The sequence below is a fragment of the Brachyistius frenatus genome, unplaced genomic scaffold (genome assembly GCF_029030835.1).
Source record: "Brachyistius frenatus isolate BFR_SWC_R1_liver_20210118 unplaced genomic scaffold, ASM2903083v1 Contig_178, whole genome shotgun sequence".
NCBI classification, from domain to species: domain Eukaryota; kingdom Metazoa; phylum Chordata; class Actinopteri; family Embiotocidae; genus Brachyistius; species Brachyistius frenatus.
The window spans coordinates 153,492-180,763 of NW_027210777.1; the positions used below are offsets into that span (position 1 = coordinate 153,492).

Below are 27,272 nucleotides of genomic sequence, written 5' to 3' on the forward strand. Positions count from 1 at the left end.
AATATTTAAATACCTTTTTTACATTAATCTTTTTGTTCTTTCCGTCAGTACATGTCACATTGATTCATATTTTCTCTCGTATATAAACATTTCATAACAATAGCCTTTAGACTTGCAACAATAATTTGTCTAATCGATTGGTGACTGACAATTAATCAGAAACTATTTTGATAATTTATTAATCATTTTAATTCTTTTTAACAAGTAAATGGCGAACATTTAATGGTCCCAGCCTCTTAAATATGAAGAGTTGATGTTTTTTTTGTAAATGGACTCAATAGCTTTGGGGTTTCTTTGGAGATCTATTTCATTGTTTCTCTCTACTTTGCCTGGTTGTTAATCCAGCCTCGGCTACAGGTGGCCCGAGTGGTTCTTCTTCACCTTCACATTTTTTCAGCATGTTGCCGACTGAAGCAATTTGTGATAATAAAGCTTGTTTGGTGAAAGCTCAGTAAATGTGACCTTTGATCCCATGTAGTGGTGCTCTTGCAGGGTTGATTTGCACAAACATGAAGAAGAAAGCGAGGAGGTTGCAGGAAGCCGACATCGACAGACTCCAGGAGAACTGTGAGTGATGCACACACACGTGTCTGAAACCTGTCCAATGTTTACATTATCACTTAAATGTTTCACCGTCACCACTGTTTCTGAGCACATTCATGCTGTCAAAAGATGGAAAAAAAAAAAGTAAACTTACAGCAGCGTCTTTGCGTGTGGAGGGAAAAAGTCATTAAAAGAGTGTCAGTCAAAACTCAAACGGTAAAAACTGACATGAAAACAGTGACGGTGACATTTATTTCAGTTTCATCTAGCTTTTTTGTTTATACAGATGAATGGAAAAGATTTTAATGATTAAGTAAAATGATTGCTGTCAGCTCAAATAATCACAATCCGGTGATGTTTGTGTGTTTTGTGTGTGTGTTGTGTGTGTCCAGGCTGTGCTCTGTGCAGGTCCAGCGATGACGACCCGGCGATGTTTGGGGAAAAGGTCACACTCAAAGAGCATAAACTCTCCGTCCATTACTTCTGTTTGGTAAGTCGACATGTGTCCTTTTTCATACGGCACATTTCAAACAAGCCCAATGAAATTCAGAGTGCTCTAAAAGTGACAGAAAAACACATGGAAATAAACTGGGAGATGAATGCATACCAAGATACACGTAAAATGTTTAAAATGACTTGATTGTCAAAATAGTTGCAGATTATTTTTCTGTTCAAAGAAAACAACACTTAATGTGTCCTTCAATGTTTCTCGGTTATTAACAAAATCTCCTTGTTTGTTAGAAAGGTGTTCTTACTGAAGAGGAGCCTACGTCCGGTCTTGTGTGATGGATGTGATATCCAGAGTGTGTGTTCATAATATAATACCTGTGTTGCATCTCAGCTGTCGTCTTGTGGGTTATACCAACGGGGAGAGGAGAACGAGGGCGTGTTTGGTTTCCTGGTGGACGACATCAAACAGGAGATCCGCCGGTCGGCTTCACTGGTGAGCACTTAATTATTATTATTATTATTTAACACTCGGCACACAAGACGTTGTGGAAACAAGACTGATACAGCAAAAACTTGTGCCAAAAGCCTTATTACACCACACTCTGTAGAAAATAGTACAATGGAGATCCAAAACCGTTATGTTTAGTCACGGATAAAACATATAGCTGTGCTCACCGTGTGTTTGTTTTGTGTTTGTGCTTTAGACGTGTTTTGGCTGTAAGAAGAAGGGAGCGTGTGTCGGCTGTAACGTCAGAAGATGCAGGAAGAAGGTTCACTTCCCCTGCGGGAGGAAACATATGTTTGTGTCCCAGTTTACCGGATTCTTCCCGTGAGTGCTGACGACACGTTCAACTTGGTGCTAAAGGGTGGGAATAGATTTCTAGAAATAAAAAAAATTCTGAGGGTATTAAGCTCAGACATAGTTGGTGTCTGTTGAGATGAGGTCCAGACTGACCAGGCGGCAAATTTCTGATCTATTTATTCCGAGGAACAGTCAGCTGAACAATTGGATCGTAATCCGTCCAGGCCTCTGCAGAGCTGTAGGTTTAAAACACAGCGACAACCGTAGCGGGTTAATGTGGTCTGACCCTCCGTCTCCGTGTGTCCAGGTCTTACTGTCCGAATCACAGTCCCTCTCAGTCTCTGTGTGTGGATGCAGACGTCAGCCTGCCTCAGTCCTGCTCCATCTGTTTGGACTCCATCGAGCCCATCTTGTCCCACTCCGTCCTCAAGTGTCCGTCCTGCCACGCCAGCTGGTTCCACAGAGACTGTGTGCAGGTAGTGTGCAAAAAACAAACAAAAATTATTTAATATGTGAAGTTATATATCTGTTCCAGATTCATAGGTCAGGGGAGTGAACGTTTTGAAATATTCTCTTTGAACTTTCGTGAGGCGTTCGTGCAGATACTGGAAATGCATCGCTTAAAATCCTACAGGACTGACTCTGACTTTCTGCCTGTGTGTGTGTGTGTATATATGTATATGTGTTAGCGTCAGGCCCACAGCGCAGGCCTCTTCTTCTTCAGATGTACGCTCTGTAACAACAAGGAAAGCTTCCAGGAGGACATGCTCAGGATGGGAATCTACATCCCAGAGAGGTGAGGCGACCGTTTTTTTTCTCTCTTCTGCAGCGTTTCGTCCCCTCAGTTCAGTTTGTCGGTTCATTATTTAGTGCAGAGGATGACTGAACTTCTTTTCATATCTGGTATGAATTGTCTTGTTGACTTAGAGCTCCAGGTACTGGATTCAAATTCTTTTTCTTTCTTTTTTTTTTTTGCATTTGGTTCCTGCAGAGATGCATCATGGGAGTTGGAGGCAAACGCGTATTCAGACCTGCTGGAGGTTTACAATCACTGCGATGCTCTCACCTGCCTCTGCGACAACGGACGCATACACTCTGCAAAGAGAGGGTACGACATTGACTTTTTCTTTTAAGGCAAGATATAATATCATGTGATTTAGGCGATTGAAATTTAAAATCAGCGCAATAAAAATGACCATAATAGGAATGAAATGTCCGGAATTCAGCGGCAGATATAAAAGCCGTCGGCCCTGATTTAAAAGAACTGAACGTTGGAGCAGACCTCGAGTTTTCTAGGATTTTTTTCACATATGTGGAGTGTAAACTTTGAATGATGCTTCTCCAGGGTTTATCGTGTGGCATTTCTGTTTCTGCGTGTGTCTCAGCTGGTTTGAGGTGATCCGCTGCTGGCTGTGTGGATCCAGAGGGACTCACAGGAAGTGTTCGGGGCTGAGGTCAGACACCAGAGACTGGGCCTGTACCGACTGCACACAGGCTACTGACGGGAAAGGTCCGAGTGGTGTTTTTGAAACTGTTGTTGGGGCTTACCGTTTACCTTTTGAAGCATCTGTCTCCTCTCTGCTTTACAAACTATTTTAAAGATGAATGAACTTCATACACACTGTGAACAAGTGTTTTTGTCTTCTCCAGCCTCCCTGGTTGTGTCTCCTCGGGCAGGTCAGAGGAGGAGTCGGCTGTCCAAACGCCGTCTGTCCCCCATCTACTCCTCCATCAGCTGTAAAAGGTACACGAATCCAACTCACGTTTCCCCCACCTCGGACACAGAATTGGTTGTTTACGGTCTCTGTCTCTGGCAGACCATCTTTACCTGTGAGCTGTGGATCACCTGAGGAGCTCCTGCAGTCTTTGGTCCCTCAGGTTCTTCCCCTCAGCGTCCAGGTGGAGGTGAGCGGAGACCAGGCTCTGTCAGCTGGTCTAGACCTGGTCAGGAGGACCGACTTTGACCCCACACACACTCTGTCCGTCAGGTCAGTGGAGCAAAAAGCTCACCTCCGCCGGGATTAACATATTTGCTTCTGCAGCTCTGCTTCAGGCATTTTTCATATGTGTCGTCTTCTCAACCGTCCACCAATCTTTGTCCAGGTTCAAAGATAAGCTACGGACTACATTTCTCAGCAGCCTCCGGGACGGCGACACAGCCAGGCAGTACTTCCTGAAGCTGCTGGTGCAGCAGATCCAGGACTCTGTGATGTTTGAGGGTCCAGATGGATCCAAGAATCTGGCGCTGGACTCCCAGGGTAAAAAAAAAAATTACTGAACAAAACTGTCATGCAAGCAAATAATTAATCATTGGTCGACAGGTGTCTTTTACAATCTTGTATGTGGACACTTATAACATCCCACATGGGATCGTGTGTGTGTGTGTGTGTGTGTGTGTGTGTGTGTGTGTGTTCAGCTCTACGTGAGGACCTGTACTTTGACGTCGGCTGCCTGCTGGCTCTCTCTCTGGTCCACGGCGGTCTGCCTGTCGGGTTCTTCTCCCGAGCTCTCTACCAGTGTCTGTTCAACCACCCGTCCAACCGCCCACTCACCGTCACACACATGACCCCCGACACACACTTCACCCGCCAAGTGAGCCGGGTGAGTGCAGGACCAACTCCCCGGTTATACGTTCTTCCCTCTCAGCCGATAACACCGGCAGTGCAGAAGTCCTGTAATAATCAAAAGGTCGATTTCCTCATTTCAGATTGCAGCGGCGGAGTCTTTAGATGAGCTGAAAGAAGTCATGGCAGAGAGCTGGGAGTACCTGGAGCTGGCCGGCTGCAACCGACCAATCACAAGCCTGGAGGAGAGGGAGGCTCTGGTGGAGGATCTGGTCGGCTTCACCATGATCACCAGGATGCAGCTGCCACTACAGAGGTAAAATAAAGGAATGGAAATGGAAATGTCAGCAGTTTTTAAAGGCACAGTACATGTTATTTACAGTATGTGACATTGGCCAAAATATAAGATTATAAAATGGCCTTGATAATAAGACTACCCCACTTTACCAATACAGTAATAAATGGATTAAAACATGCAAAACCTCCATCCACCACCCAAAGTCAATCACTTTACTCACAGTAAAAATAGTTTTTATATTACTTTAAATATATTTTTATTATTTTACATGGAAAGACATCACATCTAATTTCTTTTTAAGAAATCACTGGTAATTCATGCACATTTTCTGTAGTAATCATTGTTAAATGGTTTCTTTTTTTAAACTTTAGATATGCTTTTCTAATCCCATTGACAATGTTCCTCAATTTCCTTTTTTTTGTTTGCATTTTTTTTTCACTTTGCTTGTTTTTGTCCTCCTTGCAGGTTTCGGAAAGGTCTGCAGACTTTGGGTGTCTTTGATCAGGTGACTGACGTTTTCTTTTCTCCCCGCACACTGTTTGAAGCTTTATCAGACACAAATATGCAGCTGTTTGTCTCCACTATCCTGCAGATTCACATCACTAATTAGTTGCGTTTGACTGAGCAGTGCAGTGTGTTGTGAGATGACACAGCATTTGGTTGTGGTGAAGATATTATCATTACGTTAGTTTTCATTTATTTAACCGGGTAGAAGGTTTCCACTGTGGGATTTCAATTGAAAACTCTGAAAACAGCATTTTACACTAAATTGAGTTAAAACAGCATCATCAGCATAAAGGTGTGTTCAGGAGTTGATCCGGAAAAGAAAGAAAGAATCGAACGATAAAATGATTAAACTGAACTGTGCTGCGTTGCAGGTCCAGCTCTTCCCATCGGTCTTCTGCGGTGTTTTCTGCGAAGCCGCAGATCATCTCACGGCTCAGACCGTCGGCCAGCTGTTCACCGTCAGCTTCTCTGAGCAGGAGGAGAAACTGAGACGAGAGATACCCGTCGTCACCTTCTGGAGACACTTCCTGCTGGAATGCGAAGGTAGGATTTGTATTTAATCCTGCATATATTTGGATCAGGGATCTATTTATTTATTTATTTTTTTTTTTTAAGAGATACCTGTGCTAATTCAAAATCACAGAATTATGCTGGCATTGAGGAAAAATTAGCAGCATTAGTTCTGTTCTCTGTGGCTCTCAGCTCCAAATAAAAAAACAAAACAATTTTTTAGTCATATCTGGTAATAATGATAAACTCCCCTCCTCCTCCTCTCAGTTGGAAGGAGCTCTGTCTCCCTGCAGGACCTCCTTCACTTCGCCACCGGAGCGGAGGCGCTACCAGCAGTCGACCTTCTCCCTCCTCCATCCATCTCCTTCCTCCACCCTCTCACCTCCTCCCCACCAGGACTCGAAGAGGAGCAGCAGAGGGACGAAGGGCTCTTCCCTCAGAGCGAGCCTGCGTCTAAACACCTCCTGCTGCCCGTCACCTCCTCCTACCAGGCTTTTAAGAGCTCCATGGAGCAGGCTGTCAGCCACCACGTGCACCTCCTCCCCACACGGAGTTAGAGGAGGACTTTCCAGCAACTTGTTTATGACTTAAAGATAAACTCTTTGATTTTTCTGATGTTTTTGACATTTGAACTGTTGTTGGAGCTGCAATTAACAATAGTTCTCAATCGATGTAATATATTGATTTCTTTTGATTGTTTGTTTGTCGGAAAGTAGTTTGAAAAATGTCCTTCTCAGAGATCAATATATCTTGTCGTTTATCTAAAGTGCTTCAGTTTTGTTGTTGATGTTGAGAAAGATCGATATTGATTCAAAACAAAATCAAAATGTTTTTTTTTAAAGACGGGTATTGTTTGTTTCTCAGAGAAAAGCGTCCTTTTAACTGGAGTTATATGAATATATTTACCATGACACAATGTTAAGTTGTCTATAATGTGGTAGTCAATGTTGCCAATGATAAGGACTGATTTATGGGTATGTTAATTCTCCATCTTGGATTTTTTTTATTTTTTTTTATTATTGTTAATCATGTGATTTTGAAAAGGTTCAGTCTGATGTTATTCTATATTTTTCTGACAGTCTGCAAATAGCTCAACTGAGGATTATGTTTTTTACTATGTCCATAAAAATATTTCAGTTACATTATATTAACTCATCAACAACAATGACGTCCAACCTGGTAAATCCAAGAATTTTTCTTTAAATTTAAACTTCACATAGCATTAAGATGTCTGAAATTTCTCCTTTTAAAATCTACATGACTGATGACATGGTCATTGCATTATCTAATTTGATAAACCTCTTTTGTGATTTTTACAGTGCTGATTTTATATCTTTGCCTGAAAAACTGCATTTAGGTCATTCATATTTTCTATTGTACATTGTTTATTTTTTAAGGTTTTAATGTTGACTTTTTGCTTTGCTTTTTGCTTTTGTATTTCACATTGCCATGATTATGTTTTTTAAAAGAACCATTTTAAAAGTGTGTGTGGATGTCCATTGACGTTATTTGATCGCTATCCCTTCCTGGGAATGAAAGTGAAATGTTCTCCTGCTGTGTCCTTAAAGGCGTTGAAGTGATGTGAGTTCACTAAAACAAAGTTTCAGATTCTTTATCACTTTTTATTTCTGCTTTTACTTTGTTCTTTTCCACCTCGTTCAAATATCCTCATATATCCTTTTCTTTTCGTTTGTCCTCTTGTGCCTGGGAAATACTTGCTTTTAACTGCTTCATAAATTATTATATTACTTTAGTTTCAGAGTGGTAAAAATTATAGCCTGATCGGAAAGTTGTAGGGTGTCAGCAGGAGGGTTAATGGCTGTATAGTTTGTTCTCTGTCTTTCCGTCGTGGGAAACTGCGAAAGAGTCACACCTCTTCTGACATAACGCCTGTTTGACGAGCAAACAGCGGCAGAGTGAGACATCCTGTTTCTCCAACACCTCTGTCACGGAGAGCTGACGTCAGGCTACAGCCACGTCATCATTCGTCCCGTCACCACCAACAACATCAAACATGGCGGCGTCTGTCCGGGAGAAGCAGGCAGGTCTGTAAAACTGATTTCTTTCCGTCGACAACGGTTACTTTCAGCGGCAGACAACGGCGGTAACGGGCTGCAGAGAGCTCCGCTGACCCCCGGTGTGATCGGAGAGGTTTACCTGCACTGTCAGGCCTCGAACCAGCTAACTTGCCAGTCTTCATCCTAAACTAGCTGCTTAACTGGCGTTTCTGTTTCACTACAGATACAGGAACTCGTTCAATTTTCCTTCCCTTACAGATTGGTTAACAAACCAAGCAGACCGTTAACGTGTTAAAGAAAGGGGTTAGCAGCAGCTTAGCCTGTTCGCTGTCCGTGCTGCTAGCTTCGGGGCGGAACGGGACCAGCTAAATGAAACTAGCCTGCTGCTAACGGCGACGTCTGCAGGTGCTTAAGTAAAAAAAAACATGTCTTTTAGAAAACAAAAATAAAACTCTTTAAATCACGCAAATGCAACGCTGTGGCTTCTTAAAGCCTCTTTAATCTTAGTTGTTGTGCGTTCAGAAAATGTTGCATTATTTCCCACCAAATTACAACTGACGCCCCAAACAGACTGAGCAGAAAGAGATATTTGTGTGGTTGCAAACCCTGCAGCTCTGAATGTGGAAACAAAAAGGCAGAGACCTTTAGTCAAGCTACGCTAAGAAGCATAGCATAGGAAGCCCCTGACAACGACTTTCAGAGATAACCAACAAGTTAACAATTGTGATTTACAGCATCTTCACGTAGAACAGATGTCACAACATCTGTAGGAAATACATTAATAACCTCAGGTCAGTATAAACACATCATGTGATTCATGTCAATACTATGATATGAATCACATAAATGTCCATAAAATATAGTTACATACTGACCAGTGAAACAACGTATGAAAAGTCATTCATGCCCATTTAGCATTTCCATGTACAATTCATCAATTGCACAGTGATACACTTAACTGATACAATAAGTGCTCATATCAAGCCTAGTCACGCGTTCACAACTACTGTAACAAGCAAACTCACACACAAAACGGCTTTGTAGGCTGTGAAGAGATTCATTAGCTCTTTATGTTGCTGCTGGCTGTTTAACTTACAAAACAAACCGCTTCCATGTCTCCTTAGTGTTGCAGTTGTACTCTACGTCACCTTGGCTGTTAGCAACAGGTCCGTTAGCCTAGCATTTCAACTTATGCATTAGGCATTTCAAACATTATATCAGAATTACTCAACACCGCACGTTATCGGAAAATATTTACTGTACTCTTATGCCGTACACTGAGGTATGTGCATTTCATTTTGAGGAATGTTAACCCACCTGAATGTAGAAACAAAGAGGCAGAGACCTTTAGCTTCCGGGCACCTTGATTTCAGAGTTGATTCTGGCGCGCGTGCCTCCAACATGTATTGGGTTCCTCCTGAGAGCTCTACGTCATCTAGTGACGTCTCTGGCGTACGCTGGCGTTGTACCAGACAACATAACTGCTTTTTAAAGACACAATGAAATCTAACAACAACAAAAAAATTGTGGGGTGTCTTTTTACTTTATACTTTTTTAACTTATTATCTCTGCAATTAACTGTGTCCATTGCTTTTTTTTTTTTTTAAACCCGAACATGATTTATGTGGAGAGCTGTGAAACTGTATCTGAACTGATGTGTAAAAGAAAATCTGGAAAAGTGTACCGAGATTTAAGTGTAAACAATGTTTGTGTGTGTGTGTTTTTTTTTTTACAGTCGCTTTAAAGCGAATGCTGAACTTCAACGCTCCTCCTCTGAATAACACAGCAGCCGAGCCAGTATGGAAGGTAACTCAGACATTTCTTTTGACGATAAAGTAGGAGTCACAGAATTAAGCGGGGAGTAAATTATGAGCATTTTGTAGTAAATTGACTGCTTGATAACCGACACATAAAAGTCAGTTTTAAAACTGTCCTGGTCTGACAGCTGTGTAGACGTGTGTTTAGCTTCTTAGTCGTCTTTTTATATTTCTTTGAGAAATGTCCTCAATTCTTACTGTAGTCTGTATTTTAATTGTGTATTTTATTTATTGGGTAAATTGTAGTCCATTCAAGCAGAGTTTTCCACCAGATACCTTTGACCTCTGTGTTCCCGCAGGTGTTGATATACGACCGGTTTGGCCAAGACATCATCTCCCCACTGCTGTCAGTTAAAGAGCTGCGAGACATGGGCATCACCCTGCATCTGTAAGAGACACACTAAAAAAATATGAAAGAAAATACAACTTGGGTTTGGGACTGAAGGATGCTGGGAAAAAAACTGTCACACAACCTAATTGATAAGCCTTGATATCAAACATGAACCTACCTTGAAATTAGAAAATCTTTTGACATTTTTTATTAGTGTATCTTTGTCCAAAAAGTCCAGACTCAGTTTCTTAATATGTCAAAGTCTGAAATTCAATCTGACGGATGAAAGTAAAAAAAAAACATTGACACGCATAGAAAGTGAATAACATACAAAATATGTTTTTGTTGCGGTGTGAGAGTATTTTTCCTTCCCGTGTTGTGTTTTTAAGTTCAGAGACACACACTAATGGGATGTTTGTGTGTGTTCAGGCTGCTACACTCAGACAGAGATCCCATTCCAGAGGTTCCAGCCATCTACTTCATCATGCCCACAGAGGAGAACATCGACAGAATCTGTCAGGTGCTCTCACGTGCTCACTAAACTGCTGGCTGTATAAAACATAGAGAGACTGCTTTGACTAACTTTGTCTGTGTGCTGCGAGAATGATTTTTATTTTTGCTGAGAAAACTGAATCTTGGAAGCCAGAAGCTCAGAACTGTAATGTGATGTCCTCTGTGTGTGTGTGTGTGTGTGTGTGTGTGTGTGTGTGTGTGTGTGTGTGTGTGTGTGTGTGTGTGTGTAGGACCTGAGGAACCAGCTGTACAAGTCTTACTTCTGAATCTTGAAAAACTGAATCTTGGAAGCCAGAAGCTCAGAACTGTAATGTGATGTCCTCTGTGTGTGTGTGTGTGTGTGTGTGTGTGTGTGTGTGTGTGTGTGTGTGTGTGTGTGTGTGTGTGTGTGTGTGTGTGTGTGTGTGTGTGTGTGTGTGTGTGTGTGTGTGTGTGTGTGTGTGTGTGTGTAGGACCTGAGGAACCAGCTGTACGAGTCTTACTTCCTGAACTTCATCTCTGCCATCAGTCGAAGTAAATTGGAGGACATTGCCAGCACCGCTTTGGCCGCTAACGCTGTCAGCCAAGTCACCAAGGTTACCATGGTTACCCTCATATTTTTATAGACAAATCTTACGGCCGATTTCGGTGTTGCGTTCACAAGCGCTGCATCCATTCCCTCCTCCACTATAAAACCGCATTTATATTGTTTTGCAGCACAAACTGCAGCCTTGTAAAGCCTTTGGTGAATCAGTTGAGAAGGATTTGTTCAGATGTTCACATTATTGTGTCCTGCAGTAACTAATCAGTGGTGCTATCCATGTGTCTCAGGTGTTCGATCAGTACTTGAACTTCATCACTCTGGAAGACGACATGTTCATCCTCTGCCATCAAAACAAGGAGCTCATCTCCTACCACGGTAGGACACACACACACACACACACACACACACACACACACACACACACACACACACACACACACACACACACACACACACACACACACACACACACACACACACACACACAACAGTGAGTGAGTGTTCCTGATTGTCTCTGTCTCCCCCGTGCAGCCATCAACAGAGCAGACATCCAGGACACGGACATGGATGCCATCATGGACACCATCGTGGACAGTCTCTTCTGTTTCTTCGTCACTCTGGGTGAGTGCAGCTCTCAGGTTCATACATTGCGAGGTGTAAAGGTTTTAACCTGATCTGCTTGGTGAGCAGGACATGAATCTCATTTCTAATTCGGGTTGAGGCAGTTTAATGATTCCCAGCTCAGTGTGTTACTGTTTCAGTCCACTAGATGGTAATGTCATCTTTTTTTTTTTTAATTTTTATTAGGGTCAAAACTCCACAGAGAATGACTAATTTGGAAGTAGTTTTTGTTTCTTAAAAGTACAAGTCTGATTAAAGCAATTTCTTTTTAACTCTTTAATGTTCTCAGTTGGATGAAACTTTACTAATATGTGTTGGTGCTGATCAGGTGCGGTGCCGATCATCCGCTGTCCTCGAGGAAACGCAGCAGAGATGGTTGCTGTGGTGAGTTCACTCTAACATGCTGAACTGGAACCTTCCTCTCTTTCTCTAGAGCATGGGTGTCAAACATACGGCCCGTGGGCCGGATCTGGCCCGCCAGGGGGTCCAGCTCGGCCCACCGGATGACTTTGCTGAGTGTGAAAATTACAGAAAGACATACATTGAATTTCAATGAGAATATGGAGGTTTATGAGTACAAACGTTTTGTCATTTTTTTTTTAATCGATCCAGTAATTGCTTCAAAAACAGCGTAAATGCGATGTCTGCTCCGGAGGCAGAAGCGCTCGCTGAATCTGCAGAGGAGACCCCAGTCGGATAAACAGTGGGCTGATGTCGTGAGTTTTTGGTCTTTATGTTTCTAGTTTATTGTAGAAAGACCTTAAAATAGGGTTTATCATCCAAAAACCTTCACCAATGATTTAAACAGAGAAATATTGTCGTTATGTATGCGTTATTATGCTATGATTTTACTGGTCTGGCCCACTTGAGATCAAAGTGGGCAGTATGTGGCCCCTTAACTAAAATGAGTTTGACACCCCTGCTCGAGAGTATCAACTTTTCAAAGTGTTTGTAGCTTTAACACAATTTAAAATGGTTTTTGTCCACTTTGGTCCCAAAGAGTCTCAACTAGGCTTTGGAGGTGTCACTGTATTCATTTATACCACAATATAAATATTGTTTGAGCTGTATGTTTTCAATATATCTTGTTACTGTGAAATACACAACATCATATGTATTTTACTTTTTATATTGCCATGTTGATATTTTACTAAATTATTGCGTCTGTGCCGAACTGTGTGTTCAATGTGTAGAAGCTGGACAAAAAGCTCCGTGAGAACCTGCGCGACGCCAGAAACAGTCTGTTCACTGGAGACAGCATGGCTGCCGGACAGTTCAGGTCAGTGTTCTTGTTGGCTTGGGAATTTGATTGATTAGTAGTTTCTGTCTTCTTGGTCAGGTCTGACTCTGTGTTTATCTGTACTCATAGTTTTTTTTTATTTTTATTTTTTTTAATCTTCTCCAGTTTCCAGAGGCCCCTGTTTGTCCTGGCAGACCGTAACGTGGACATGGCCACGCCCCTCCACCACACCTGGACCTATCAGGCGCTGATCCACGATGTGCTGGTGAGCTGTCAGTCATCTGCCTTTGAATGTACTTGTGGAAACAAATCAGTAGCCAGTGTTGTGATGCTGAGAGCAGGCCGAAGGGAAGCATTCATAATGAGAATAAAAAAAAAAAAAAAAGGTCCTGAAATCGAACCCTGGGGAACGCCACATTTCATTGGTGCCAGAGAAAAGATGCTGAATCGAAAATGTATGTTATCGGGTCTGTTAAAGTCGAGTCCCCACAATGTGACATTTTTTTTTTCCCTTCAACTTGAGTAATACAAACACGCACGATGTTCATCCTCTGCCATCAAAACAAGGAGCTCATCTCCTACCACAGTAGGACACACACACACACACACACACACACACACACACACACACACACACACACACACACACACACACACACACACACACACACACACACAATATCATCCAGAGCCAGAGAGCCGTCAACTAGTGAGGTGCTGAGGTTAATACTGACAGCACTGGAATGTGGAATTACACAGATGTGTTATGTAACATGTCATCAGCATGCACGCACACACACACTGGCTTTTTAGAAACGACCGAAGTTTGGCACACCGAGCCCAGAAAACATCCCTCCTAACGAGTCCTTCGGTCTCATATTTATCCTGCAGGATTAATATTCCTTGACCCAGGGTACCCAGTTTGTTCTACAGTCGGACTTGTGCTTTATTTTCGAAGCCAGTACTAATAATTGAGAGGTTAATAAATCTGATCGTGGTGGGCAGCAACACATGAAACATCACCTTATTGCTGTTTCATATTAGTGTTCATGTCAGATGTTGAATGACAAAAAAGTGACTTCACTGCACCAGAGTCAAGAAAATGACACTTTGAACATGATTTGTTTTAGAATAAGTGAAATAATTTTTAGATTTGGATCTTTTAAGGTCTTCCTGGTCCGGAGTCCAGACCGATCTGGTTTGTGTTGTGGTTTGGTTTTGCCAGCTCTTTCTGCCTCGCCGCTCCAGATGGCTGCAGAGTCTCCACATCTTCCTTTTTTTTTTTTTTTTTCCTATAAACATGTCTACCACCCAGCAGGAGACGGGATCCCAACACCAAATCTCCCCTCTCATCCATCTGCTGTTCCCATGGCAACATTAATATTATGGTTCACGCGTTGAGGACGGGGATGTTGTTTCTCCCGTCGGCCTCGGTCAGATTCCAGCGTGGTGTAATTAGCTGTGATGTGCTGTAGGACAGGCTGTCTTCGCTCTGGAGCGCATCCCAGATATCTCCAACACAGCCACCCTCTCAGGGCCGCTGCTGATCTTGGATCAGGTTTTATGTTCACGAACTGTCTCCGAATCACTGCGAGGATTTTAGCACACTCAGAAGCAAGTTGGATGATGACGTCTTTGGTTTTTCTTGATTGGTTGCACTTTGTATTCAGTGCATTTAAAAGACTTAAAGGGTGATGTAGATCATTTAACACAAGAAAAGCAGCTTGTATTACATGAAGTTGCATCAGTTGTGGTTTTAAGATGGACCAGTAAGCAGCCAAAATAACCAATCGCTGTCAACGATCACAGCACCTGGACAACCGATAAACCAAAATCCTGACCCAGTTCGTGAAAATATGTGCCTTACCGTATCCACCAGGACTTCCATCTGAACAGGGTGATGATGGAGGAGGGCGCGGGGGCGGAGCCATCACCTGCCGGCGCCAGACCGAAGATGAAAAGCAGGAAGACCTACGACTTGACTGCCGCCGACAAGTTCTGGCAGAAACACAAGGGCAGGTCGGTTTCTGAAGAGGGAGGGTTTTATTTTCAGACCACATCACCTGTCATTCGGAGCTGAAACTGTTCGACGGATCGCAGATTAGCGGATAGTTGGTGACTATTTCAGTCAATGGTTTAAAGTGCTTTACAAGCTGAAATGCAAACTAATCTCTAAATCAAGTTTAGGATTTACTGATTCAGTTTGTTATTGTAAATCACAAAACTGTCACAACTGCTGTGCTGAACTGTGACCTCAAAACTGATATTCCTACCAAACCATGATTGTTATTTTGTACTGTAACGCCCCTAATTAGTTGCATAATTTATTGTATCTCTTTATATTTCCACAAGGCAAAAAACAAAATCAGAGCATTATGATATAAATCTATATGCTGATGATATCTTGATGGCCCACCCTTCATCTTTTTTTTTAGTAGAATCTCAGACCTCACCAAGGTCGTGTCGAAAATCTAAATTCTGTCTTTTATCAACTTGCAGTTTGCAGAATATTTGGTTTATTATTGTTGAAGGCTGTTCTCAGTTCAGGGAGATTTCAAGCTCATTTATTCTGCCTTGCTACAGTCCGTTCCCAGAGGTGGCGGAGTCGGTCCAGGAAGAGCTCGACACGTACAGAGCCCAGGAGGACGAGGTGAAACGCCTGAAGAGCATCATGGTGAGACACTCTCACATTTCACACCAGTCATATTCAAAGTTCAAAGTCATTAAACTTACGACCAAAACATTTAAATTCTTGAAGCCCTGAAAAATCCCAGACATCATGTCCATGTCATCAAGTTTGATATCGAAGCTTTTAAGAGCTTTACGAGTGAAATCATCAAGTCTCAAAAATAAAAAGTCTGCGTCAACAATGCTCCGGATTATTTCACATGTTTATTCACGTCGTATCTGTTCCGTCTGCAGGGTTTGGAGGGGGAGGATGAAGGAGCCATCAGCATGCTGTCAGACAACACAGCCAAGCTCACCTCCGCTGTCAGGTACTGAACACAGTGGGCGCTCAATCGACAACCGTCGGCACAGGTTGTAGTTAGATACAAACATTTTAGGGAAAATTTTGAGGAAAAACAAGGATCTGTCATCAGCTGTCAAGACTTAAACATGATTCAAGCGCACAAAAGAAACGAAGCCAAAACTCAGGATTGTTAAACTGATTTTACAAACAGGCAGCAAGAGAAAGTGCCCGAAGGAAACACACCGATCGAGCTGTGGTCCACTTTTCATACGGGTCAGTCTTTCCTGTAACGTCTCTGCAGTGTCAGTTCAGCTGATGTAAGAGTCACCGTCTCCTTTCAAAATAGTAAAAGTCAGATTTCAGTGAATTTCTTCGGTTGCTTGCGAGTCGGTTCAAAGAAGGAATTTCCATGAACTTGAGAGGACAGATGGGTCACGAGCCAGAACACATCTGATTTCCCCCTTTTTGAAACCCTGTTGCTTTTTCTCTGAAACTACGCCAGAGGCTCACTTCTCAAACAACCTGTTGTCTGCATCGAGATTTAGTAGAACAGTAAAATTAAAATGACAGGGCTGTTGTGTTTGGATGTAACAGCGAGCGTTGGAAGAGGATTCGCTCCCGTTGACGGCATTTTAGTTACATAATTCCCACACGGTGATATGCGTGACAGTGTTCAATAAAAAAAAAAAAAATTAAAATGAAAAAGAAAGGGACTGAAGTGGTTTCTTTTGGCTACATTTTAAAATATTCTACGTGTTGCCTGCAGCTCTCTGCCCGAGCTGCTGGAGAAGAAAAGACTGATTGACCTGCACACCAACGTCGCCACCGCAGTACTCGATCACATCAAGGTACGCTACAGTCAACATGCTAATGGTACAAAGTTAGTACACTAAACATTCATGCAAGATTAGTGCACATGAAGAACATACAACTTGCACCAGTATTAGTATTCATTATATATTGTGGTTGATCTTCTTTTTTTTTTTGTACTAACCTGATGCTGTTCTGCGTCCTCAGAGTCGTAAACTGGATGTTTATTTTGAGTACGAGGAGAAACTGATGAGCAAATCGACTTTAGACAAATCACTGCTGGACATCATCAGTGACCCTGATGGTACGGACACACATACACACACACACACACACACACACCTATATATAAATAATACAGTATTAGACAGTGATCAAAAAGCATGCTGGGATATGTAGTGAATCAGTAACTGCAGGTTGATGTGAAGTAGTTTCACTGCTGGAACGCACAGATAATATTTATTCTATTGTTGTCATTTTTCACATTAAGCAAACAACCCCGTCAGGTAAAAAAAACCTGAATAAACTGTGTGTAAATGTTTCTGTTTGTCAGCTGGGACCCCCGAAGACAAAATGAGACTTTTCCTCATCTACTACATCACCGCTCCGCTGGCTCCTTCAGAGGTAACACTCTCACTGACAATACTGTACAATAACAACAAAAACACAAACTAACCAACAGTACAACATGCTTACCTGTCGAAACGGACAACAAATAAATGTTTTCACAGTGCAGCAAAATCAATAAGGAAAGATCTACTTTCGCCGATAGTGGTCCATTGAAATATACCCAGATTAGCACCGACGTTCTCTACGTAAATGACCTGAAACCTTAAAACCTGTTTTTAGTTATGATTTTGTATTCAAATCTGTGGTCATAAAGCGGTGAGAATTAGCATCAGAATGTTGTTTTTCGGAGTGTTTTATGGGATGAGTTAGAGGTTGTATGAATGCACAGATGATAAAGTGGAGCCCCGGTGATGGGATGATTTCTGGTTTAGTTTTTATTGTTTTGTCCCACTGTGGTTCAGTCCTGTCAAAATGAAAACTCACACAGATGGAGGAAAAGTGACTCCAGGGAATTTGGATCTTTCTGTGAACCTCCTGCGGTTCAGTGTTTTCTGCGAGGAACAAAACGGGGACATGGAGGACACTGGAGGATCTGTGGGGACAAAAGAAATTAAAACCATAGCAGAAAAGATAGAAACAGATTTCCTGTGAACCAACGGAGACCTTTTAACACTCACCGTCAGGGTGAAAGGTCAGGAAGGTGTTTTTGTCTTTTTTGATAGCACTTTGTTGTGTTCTTGTTTTGGAGGGAGATGTGATGGGTTCACGTTCGGTATGGAGTTATTTTTTACTGAATTAGAGAAAAATTTATGAAACGAGCAAAACAAGTTTCTAAAATAGCAAATCATTTAAGAAATTGACAAAAGGTGGAACTTTTCCTTGACAGGGTTTTCAGATTTATCATTGTAAACTGTTCTGACATATTAAGCTTCAGAATAAAAGATAGTCTCCAAAGTAAATTAGGTGAGTTTGTACCAGCCACCTGTTTTTATGTAAAATTTGTGCAATGCTGGACAACTTTTGAAATATCAACAGTTGGTGTATCAAGCGTCCACTGAAGAGATGAAAACCATCACGTGTGTGTGTGTGTGTGTGTGTGTGTGTGTGTGTGTGTGTGTGTGTGTGTGTGTGTGTGTGTGTGTGTGTGTGTGTGTGTGTGTGTGTGTGTGTGTGTGTGTGTGTGTGTGTGTGTGTGTGTGTGTGTGAAGCGGCAAGGAAACTGGAACCGCCCAATATTAATACATAAAACAAAAAGAAACATCATATTATGTGTTTTAAAATAAACACATGTTGGTGTGAATGGAATGAATGACAATTCATTTTGCGATGCAAGACACCACCGAACCAATTCGGTTAGCGCCATGAACATATTGAAGTTCGGTAACCCAATGGTCGACCTGACCATCTCATCCAACATCAAATGGATTAATTTGATTTATACCTCATGAGTTTACTGTTATATAAAAAACAGTATTGTGCACAACTGATCGCGTCTTTTCCAGGTTTTAGAAGTAGAAGCTAACCTAAAGCCAAGCTTGCAGCGTCTTGCTGAGGACGTTTTTGGCAGTACGACGGGATGAGATCGCGATGGCAGAAATTCCTCTTGAGATTTGTGCCGTTTTCTATCCAAAACAAAAGTTCACTCATCATCTCAGACAGCAAGCACTCCAGATCTTCCCTTCGTCCCCGCCAGGCTTCTTCCTCTCCAACGCCCACAAAGAGCTCAGGGGGGACGGTTACATCACCAGCTGTGGATTGGCAAACAATAGACACAGTTTAGGCAAACGGTTTGAAGTCAGCGAAAACCTCAATTTATTGATCAATGGCCACATTCTGGCCTCACTCGACCAGAAGCATCTTCTTGGCTTTGCCATATTTCATCGTGAGCCAGTGAACAAAGACAACCAGTCAAAGTTTCCTTCAGAAAACGGAGACCTGGTTCGAGTCATTGTGAAGGGAACACAGCTGCATCAGGTTTAGTTTGGCAGCGAACGCCTCTCATCATTTACAATCCGACAGGGACTGTGATAGTTATTAGTTTGCTCCGAGCTAACGCATCAGGACTTCATTCCTTTTTATTCATTATCACCTTTTGATGGGAGCCCCGACGCAGACACGGGGATCGGTAATCTCCGACAACGACCTGAAGTGTCTCAATCAGTCGAGACCAGAAAAACACCTGAAATATCCCCGAACCTTTTTTTTCTCTCTCTCTCTCTCTCTCTCTCTCTCTCTCTCTCTCTCTCTCTCTCTCTCTTTTTTAAACGCAGTCACTCGGACGTACCCGTCCAGGTCTCCAGCTGCTGATGTGGGTAGAGCGCTCAGCTCGCACACCTGCAGAACTCATTACAACAATCCATCTCAATTATTCAAGCCGGTGATCATTCAACATCAGTAAAACAGAAACGGGCCAAGATCTCAAAGCAAGAAATCTCATTTAGTCGTGGACATCCATCAACACCGCTGTTAAACTTCTCCAACAGAAACTCGTAACGGGGTTATCGATCGCCGGTGACATCACAATTGGGAGAGGGGACGTTTTCAAAAAGCTAAATATAAAGTTTTGGCAACTGCGCGTCATGAAGCGGAACGTCTTTGTTACTTTATCTGACTGTTTTTTTTTAGCCGTCTGCCATCACTTGTTCTACTCGTCGTTGGCAAAAGACGGGAAATGGTTGTAAATGATACATTTCAACAGACACACATTAGTTGTGGGGTAAAACACTTTGCATGCCATTTAAAAACAACAACAACAACAACGGCATTAAGCTAATTTAAAACGACCCTAAAGCTCCCAGAATGCCTCAAACAACCTGCGTCGCATCATGAACGGGCAAACGACATCTGAACGGCCACGCCGGAGAGTTTCTGCTGGAAGACGCGAGTAATCGTTAAATTCGAGATAATGAGTCGCACTTAAAAGACTCCTGGAAGACATTCGTGGTGTTGGTCGCAGGGTTGGTGACAGAACTGGATTTGACCAACAGTAACGAGGCGGTCTGATGATCGGAAAAGCTCTTTTCTTTGTGGCCTGCGATTCTCAGAATTTCGTCCCATTTCCTCCGTCCGACGGATGCTGAGACGGTTCTCCCCTCTGCCAAAGACATGAGCCTTTCTTTTATCTTCGGTCCAACAGAGAGATAAATTCCCCCTCCCCCCCAGGGATTACCCCTGCTCAACCTCCTTCGCCACCCACTCCTTCAGTTCTTCCCTGTCATTTCTGGTCATCCCTCCACCTCTGTGACCAACTCTTGGCCCCCTGTCTGTTTCTTTTTGTCTCTCTTTCCTTCCTTTGATCTCTCTCTCACCCCCACCCCCGTCCTATGTGCTGCTTGACTTTTCTGGGATTTTTACAGCTCTACAAAAACACCCGCACGCACTTTTTTTTTTTTCCCCGTACCCACACTCACGTGGCTCTGCGACTCTTCGGTGGCTCCCGCTGAGCAGCCAATCAGGAACTTATTAAAGAGGAGACTGCGGGGAGATGATCCACATTACGTCACCTTCGATAGCAATACATACGAAGGAGGAATCGGGTGGAATGTTTTCATATCACCGAAACCTATACGGCAATGTGTTTTGGGGCCCACTTTAGGTGGGGCCTTTAAAACAACTTCTAAAAATCAGTCTAACGATGAACTCGCAACCGAAAACCACTTTGATGACATATTTCAGGTGTTGTTATATATTTATATTTCAGTCACTGTGCAGGTTGGAGAATTGCAAATGCATATCAGTGACCAAAAGACAAAACCACCGCACGTATCCCCTCGTTTATTGACCCCTTAACACTCATCAGTTAATTCTAAATCAAATTTGAGCACAAAATTCAGTATTTAAAAAGGTGTGAACTATGTTTAATACCACAGCAGCAATAGTCCCTTACATTGTAGTGACTGTGGACACTTTTATGTGGTCTATAGGGGGCGCAGTTTCCACAGTAAGAGTCCAAAAAACGAAATTTTTCAAAGCTTTTAGTCCTTTTTAATTTAAAAAAAGAGGGTGTCATTTTATGTAGTAACATTTTCTTCTACAGAGAGTGTTGCATTATGGGTTGTCTGTAGCATTAACGTCGCTATGCCAGCGAGTGTTGTTTTAGTCCATTTATAGTGAGGCATTCTTTAACCTGCAGGAGTTTCTGAAGGTTCCTGTTTTTTGCTGAAACAGAAATTCATGATGAGTAAAAACGAGTTCATAAAATCCCCCAATGTCAGAAAAAAAAAAAGCAGAGAGAGAATCTGTCAAACCGCCAGTGAGGAAGAGGTCACTTCCTGGAGCGTCTTCAGTTACGCTGCTTTTTGAGAAACAAGTCTTAAGTTTAAGAGGTTTTGTAAAGGTGGCTTCTATCATCATCTTAACCTGCGAGTGTTTTTCTGTGTTTCAGTCGGACTTGGAGCAGTATAAGAAGGCGTTGTTGGACGCAGGTTGTGACCTTTCACCTCTCAACTACATCAAACAGTGGAAGTGAGTCGGTCTTGTTCTATTAAAAAAAAAAAAAAATTTGATGTTCAGCGGCATCATTCATAAACAGCGATACCACATCTTAGGATCTATATATTATCGGAACAATAATGAAAAATGCACTTTATTATTATAAAAGCCCAAGGTGATGTCTTAAGATGTCCTAAAAGCAAATATTTAAAATTTACGGTCACAAACATTTTGTCAATTTTTCTTGAAAACAAATTACTTGATTATTAATTAGCTGTGACTTGACTAAGAATTTCCAACGAAATGTATTTATTGCTTCAGGGTTCAGGGATAATTGTATTTGATCATATTATGTGGATGATAAAACTGACAAGACTGTAACTATGTCATACTTTTTTTTTTTTTTTTAAGGGCGTTTACAAAAATGGCCGCTACACCAGCTAACTACGGGAACAGTGGAGTCAAACCCATGGGGTAAGTTGACATTAAAAATGATTTGTTTATAATAATGTTTTCAACTGTTTTTGTGCCTTTTTTAACAAAACAAAAAAAACGGAATATAGTTTTAAAAGTAATTTAGTCAAATAAATGCAAACGGGCAATTTCTGAAACTTTTCATGCAAGTGAAATAAAAAGCCATCGTTTGTTTGCAGCTTTGAGACTTTGTTTTTCTAGACGGAGCTCGTATCATATTGAAAACTCTGCTCTTCGTCGACTACCAGCCTAACCCCGTCCTCCTCCTATTGCTTCACTCCCCCCTCCTCCTGCTCCTCCTCTTCCTCCTCCTCCCGATCTTCCTTCATGTATTTCTCCTCCCTTGTTTTCCTCCCTCCTTCCTCTGCAGGCTCTTCTCCCGAGTGATGAATACTGGCTCGCAGTTCGTCATGGAGGGTGTGAAGAACCTGGTGCTCAAGCAACATGTGAGTCCAATTCTCTCTGCCGCCGTTAAACTGCTGGAAAAGCGGACGGAATATAAACTGTACCTACGAACACCAACCAAATGTACACGTTTGTAAGTCATTAAGAAACAATCTAAATGACTCCATCTTAGTTAGAGCCTGGTTTGTGCTCATTTGTTCTTGCTCAGAGAGCGAACACTTGATTTGACCTGCCTGCTCCACCAGAACACTCCACCCGCCTGTGTCTGGCAGGAGGTTAAATCAAGCGTACCTAATGTGATGGACTCCTCATTCCTGGACCCCAGGGATGATGATGACAACAAGGATGATGAGGCTGGGGATGTTTCAGGGTGAAACTGGCACCGACCCGAAGTCATTTATAATTGTCAGACACACGAACGGGGGAGGTTTGTCTGTTTTCTTCACCCAGAAGCTGAAGTCGGGCTCATGATGAGCCGCAGAGCTGACAGAGCATTACCAGACATTCAACATTCAGTCTGGATGCAGCTCCTGTTGGGGAGGATTTTGGAAGTTTTCTTTCACGCTCACATCTCCAGTTTTAAAAAAAATAACTGCTCATGGAAATTTTTGAGAACAAAATCCAAACCAAACACAGATTCCTGTAAATCTGCTCGATGGAAACCGACCAGTCTAAACCTGAAAAAGACTTTCAAGTCATTAACACATTAGAACACATTTAAAATACTCAAATCTGTGATGGAGGAAAATAACGCTGAGATTTCCTTTTGAAACTGGTGAAATAAAAGTAACATTATCCCAAATAAAATCATGCAAAATAAAAACCATTTGAAGTTAAAAAGTAAGTTTGTGTTTAACTATTTATTTGTTGTTAAAGTAAGTTTTTAAGGTTGATTTAATTGTTCTCTTTCAGAACCTCCCAGTCACTCGGATCCTGGACAACCTGATGGAGATGAAGTCTCATCCTGTGAGTTTATTGTTGTCTGTCCGTTCTGTGTTTTTTTTTAATCATTTTAAACAATTTCCGAGTTGGTGCAGTTTGTTATTAATTTTTGCCAAAAATGTGTGCATTTTTATTTTCTTTACAACTTCAATTTTTTAACTCTCAGCTCAAAGCCCATTGGTTCCTACTGAAGATGTAACTCTTTAAAAACAGATTACACTACTCGCATGTGACCACACGTGAAGCCGTCAATTCAGCGCACAGAACAAAGAGGGGAATTTTTGATTTGCTCCTCAACTCGTAGTCCATTTGGGAGCACAGACAGACAGACACACACACACACACACACACACACACACACACACACACACACACACACACACACACACACACACACACACACACACACACACACACACACACACACAAACACACACAAACCTGAAACTGGTTCTAAAACCAACTCTTAACCCTCAAACAAACATTTAGTCCCAAATGTCCTCCCTCCTAAAATCTCAAACTGGTCCTCACAGTGATAGACGTACACACACAAACACAAACACACACGCACTCGCGCACACACACACACGCACCCGCGCGCGCGCGCACACACACACACACACGGCAGGTTTCTCAGCGTCTGGAGTTACAGAGGACCAACAAAGATCCTGTTGTTGTGAATGTGAGGCGGTGTGTGTATGTGTGTGGAGGAGGGGGAAGTAGGAAGGGGGGGGTGAACAGGCCTGGGATGAAGATGAAAGAAAATAGAAGAGTACATTATCCCTCTATCAGATCGTCCCTCCGTGTGTGTGAATGTTGTTCCTGTTGCATTTTTGGGGGGTTACGTTGGGGTTAAGGTTTAGGAAACCGTCAGGAATTTCTAAAGATTGACGTGGAGCATTAACCTCAAAAATGCATCGGCCACTTCGATGAGGCAGACGAAGCCACATATTAAAATCCGACAACTTCTCAGAGTAACACCTACCAAACTTAAATCACTCAGCACAGTAGTCGCTGGTCGCGTGCTCGTGGTTGTTGCAGCACAGCAAAGCTTCACTGTTCGACAGTCGAGAACGGATGCACAGATGAGGCGTCGGTTGATTTGTGATTTTTTTTTTTTTTTTTACCAGCTACCATGGCAATTACAGTAGTTTCACTGCGAGGGAACTCACACGTGTATGATGCATTCAGTGTTTTATAAGCCTAAAATTCGGTCAATGACTGGATGACTCTCTGGAGGTTGAGGCTGAAGTCAAACAATAAAGTTTCCGAACACTAAGATTCTTGCTGAGTGGATGAAGTGATGATTGGATTTGTGGTCGTGACCAATGATGAACTAGGATTTCTGTTTTGTCAGGATGTAACTGAAGAAAGTTTGCAGCCATCCAATGAAATTGTTTCTTAATATGGAAATTCAAATATAATTTTATGTTTTTTTTTTTTTTTCCTTGTATGATCTTCCAGGACACAGACGACTACCGATACTTCGACCCAAAGATGCTGCGAGGCAGCGAGAGGTACGACTACAATTCAGTAATCGCATCTGCTCAGTGGCAGCTGAGTTTTAGCAGAGCTGCAGCTTCTCCGTCAGTCAGTCAGTAAAACACAGGCTGCCGTTGAGTGATAGAAAGTCCAGGAATGTCTCATCATCTCTTTCTCGTCAATCTTTTTTTTTTTTTCTTCTTCTTCTTTTAGTTCCATTCCCAGGAACAAGAACCCGTTTCAGGAGGTGAGTTTGTGTTTCTGGACCAAAGTTTGATTGTTAAGATTCATTTCGGGGTGATTTTCCAGGACAAACACAAATTGAAAAGGAATACAAATCATACTGGAAAGGATGTTGCACATCACAAATCCTGCCGGGGGCAAAGTTAACTGTTGCTTCACTCTGATAGAAGTTACAGACTTTAGGATATTTATCTCTTTCTTAAAATGTATTAGGTTTGGACTTGGACCTTAGACCCCACAGGGGAAACTAGTTTTGTCTCGCGTGTAAAATGACTTGCAAATAAAATAGAACAGCAAAAACTATTTTAAATTTCATATTTCTATGACACATTTTTCATTCAGATTTCTCAAGTTCATACCTTCTATTAAAATGTGATTTATTTAATTTTTTGTCCCAGCCCTTAATTTTCTAAATACAAATATTCCCCTAATAAGTGTTCATTTTCTGTTTCTTCATACAAATGTGTTTACAATATTAGAAACCGACACATTTCTATGTTCTGTGAACATTACATGAGAATTTTATTGCTTCGCTGTGTCTTATTTTAAATATTGAATAATGGGGGTTTAGAGAAAATAAGACATTTGATAACTACAAATTGGACTTCAGGATTTTGTGCTGGAGGATTTCTTCCATTTTCTGTAGTTTTATTGATCAGCAGACTAGTTGATGCTTAAATATAATCATTAGTTGTCAGTTGCGTAGAAGCTGCAAAGACTTTAAATGCATCTTAAAACACAAGTTTGAATTTCTACCTGCTGCTCTGTTTCAGGCCATCGTGTTTGTGGTAGGAGGTGGAAACTACATCGAATACCAGAACCTGGTGGACTACACCAAGGTACTGTAATACTGCTGTCCAGCGCACAATTTATTTGAAACTTTCCCATAAATAATTTACAAGAGATTTGTTTCATCTTTTTGATGAATAGAAATTCGCTATGAAATGGGAATTCTCCGATTTGTACTGTTCGGACCAGGTTCTGCTGCAGTAAACATTGTTGGTGTAATTTTTTTGTATTTTTTTCTAGTCTAAACAGGGGAAGAAGATTGTTTACGGCTGCAGTGAGCTCTTCAACGCTCCTCAGTTCATCAAACAGGTGAGAACCCGCCCACCATTTTTTTAAATCCTCTTGTCTGTTATCGCCACCTGTTGACTTCCTCCTCCTCCTCCCTCTTCTTCACAGCTCTCCCAACTTGGCCAAAAGTAACGTGGACACCAACAACATGTGAATCTCTCTCTCTCTAGGATCTGATCTCTTTATTCCACTTTGTTTTATATAATCTCTGTTCTGTAAATGGACTAAACGTTTTCTGTCTTCATTGTAATTTCTGTTCCTCCCGCTCAGCGCTAATAAAGCTCAACTGTTCCGGCTCACTGCGGCCTCAGAGTTCATTTGTTTACTCCGATTTTTATTATGAATAAAGTTAAGTTTAGCAAAAGAATCTTCTTGAGTCAAAAGTGCATCTTTTCTAAGCATCTGTATCATAAAATAAATACAGCTCTCAGAATTATTTGCAACTTTTAAACTACGAATATATGAAAATTTAAGTTTATAAGTGCATCACGTGGACATGAAAATGCTGTACTTTTGCATATTAACCTGAAATTGTGTCCACCAATGGACAAGAATTGTGGGAACAAGGAAATGCCAAATTAAATTTTTATAAAATTTTGCTTTAAAATAAATTTTTAGTATGTTCAAAAGTATGAGGTAATTGTTTATTCTATGTAAATTGTGTTTTCAATGTCCTAGGTTTTAATTTAAATATAACTATCTATGCTTATAAATTTGTGTCTCCTCAGTTTTTTTTGTTTTTTTTTGCAGGCTGGAAAAGTTCTTAAACTCAGAAGAGTAGGAGGACACCTGTGTGGTGCGCGCACGCACACACACACACACACACACATATCATCCTTCACTTTTAAAGACAGCCCAGCACAGTGTGGTACAGCTCCATGTTCGTCCAACACCACGGCACCAAAAACAAAGAGCTTAATCTGAGGATTATGTCAGTATGGCATTTTAATCTGGGTGTGTGCGTACTTGTTTGGCTAATGTTGTGAGGACCAAACTCTGGCGTTTTTAAAGCTCGAGAGTGAGGACATTTTGGGACCTTAAAAAATAAGGGATGTTTCAGGATTCGGGTGAGAATTTTGTAATATACGAATGGAGTTTAATCTTTAACAAGGCATCATCTTTTATAAACT

The 27,272-nt window shown here is 41.7% G+C and overlaps 2 protein-coding genes across 2 annotated transcripts; both read left to right on the forward strand.

Moving 5' to 3' along the window:
• The first annotated feature begins 509 nt into the window (after positions 1-509).
• g2e3 (G2/M-phase specific E3 ubiquitin protein ligase) lies at positions 510-6,572 on the forward strand. The gene is made up of 16 exons (XM_069717716.1): positions 510-567; positions 936-1,033; positions 1,385-1,486; positions 1,698-1,822; positions 2,103-2,271; positions 2,485-2,591; positions 2,787-2,903; positions 3,181-3,305; positions 3,446-3,539; positions 3,613-3,783; positions 3,899-4,053; positions 4,212-4,396; positions 4,503-4,675; positions 5,123-5,162; positions 5,536-5,707; positions 5,942-6,572. The coding sequence occupies exons 1-16, from the start codon at positions 510-512 to the stop codon at positions 6,229-6,231; spliced, it is 2,181 nt and encodes a 726-aa protein (XP_069573817.1). The 3' UTR covers positions 6,232-6,572.
• Positions 6,573-7,652: 1,080 nt separating this feature from the next.
• On the forward strand, positions 7,653-26,441 carry scfd1 (sec1 family domain containing 1). Its single transcript, XM_069717703.1, has 25 exons — positions 7,653-7,719; positions 9,428-9,498; positions 9,809-9,897; positions 10,270-10,360; positions 10,806-10,928; positions 11,164-11,251; positions 11,408-11,497; positions 11,826-11,881; positions 12,691-12,776; positions 12,903-13,002; positions 14,617-14,756; positions 15,321-15,411; positions 15,660-15,733; positions 16,475-16,556; positions 16,726-16,822; positions 17,072-17,142; positions 21,473-21,552; positions 21,931-21,993; positions 22,364-22,439; positions 23,311-23,364; positions 24,805-24,857; positions 25,036-25,069; positions 25,839-25,904; positions 26,095-26,163; positions 26,251-26,441. Exons 1-25 carry the CDS (start codon positions 7,689-7,691, stop codon positions 26,272-26,274), a joined length of 1,899 nt encoding a protein of 632 aa, XP_069573804.1. The 5' UTR covers positions 7,653-7,688; the 3' UTR covers positions 26,275-26,441.
• Positions 26,442-27,272: the final 831 nt, after the last annotated feature.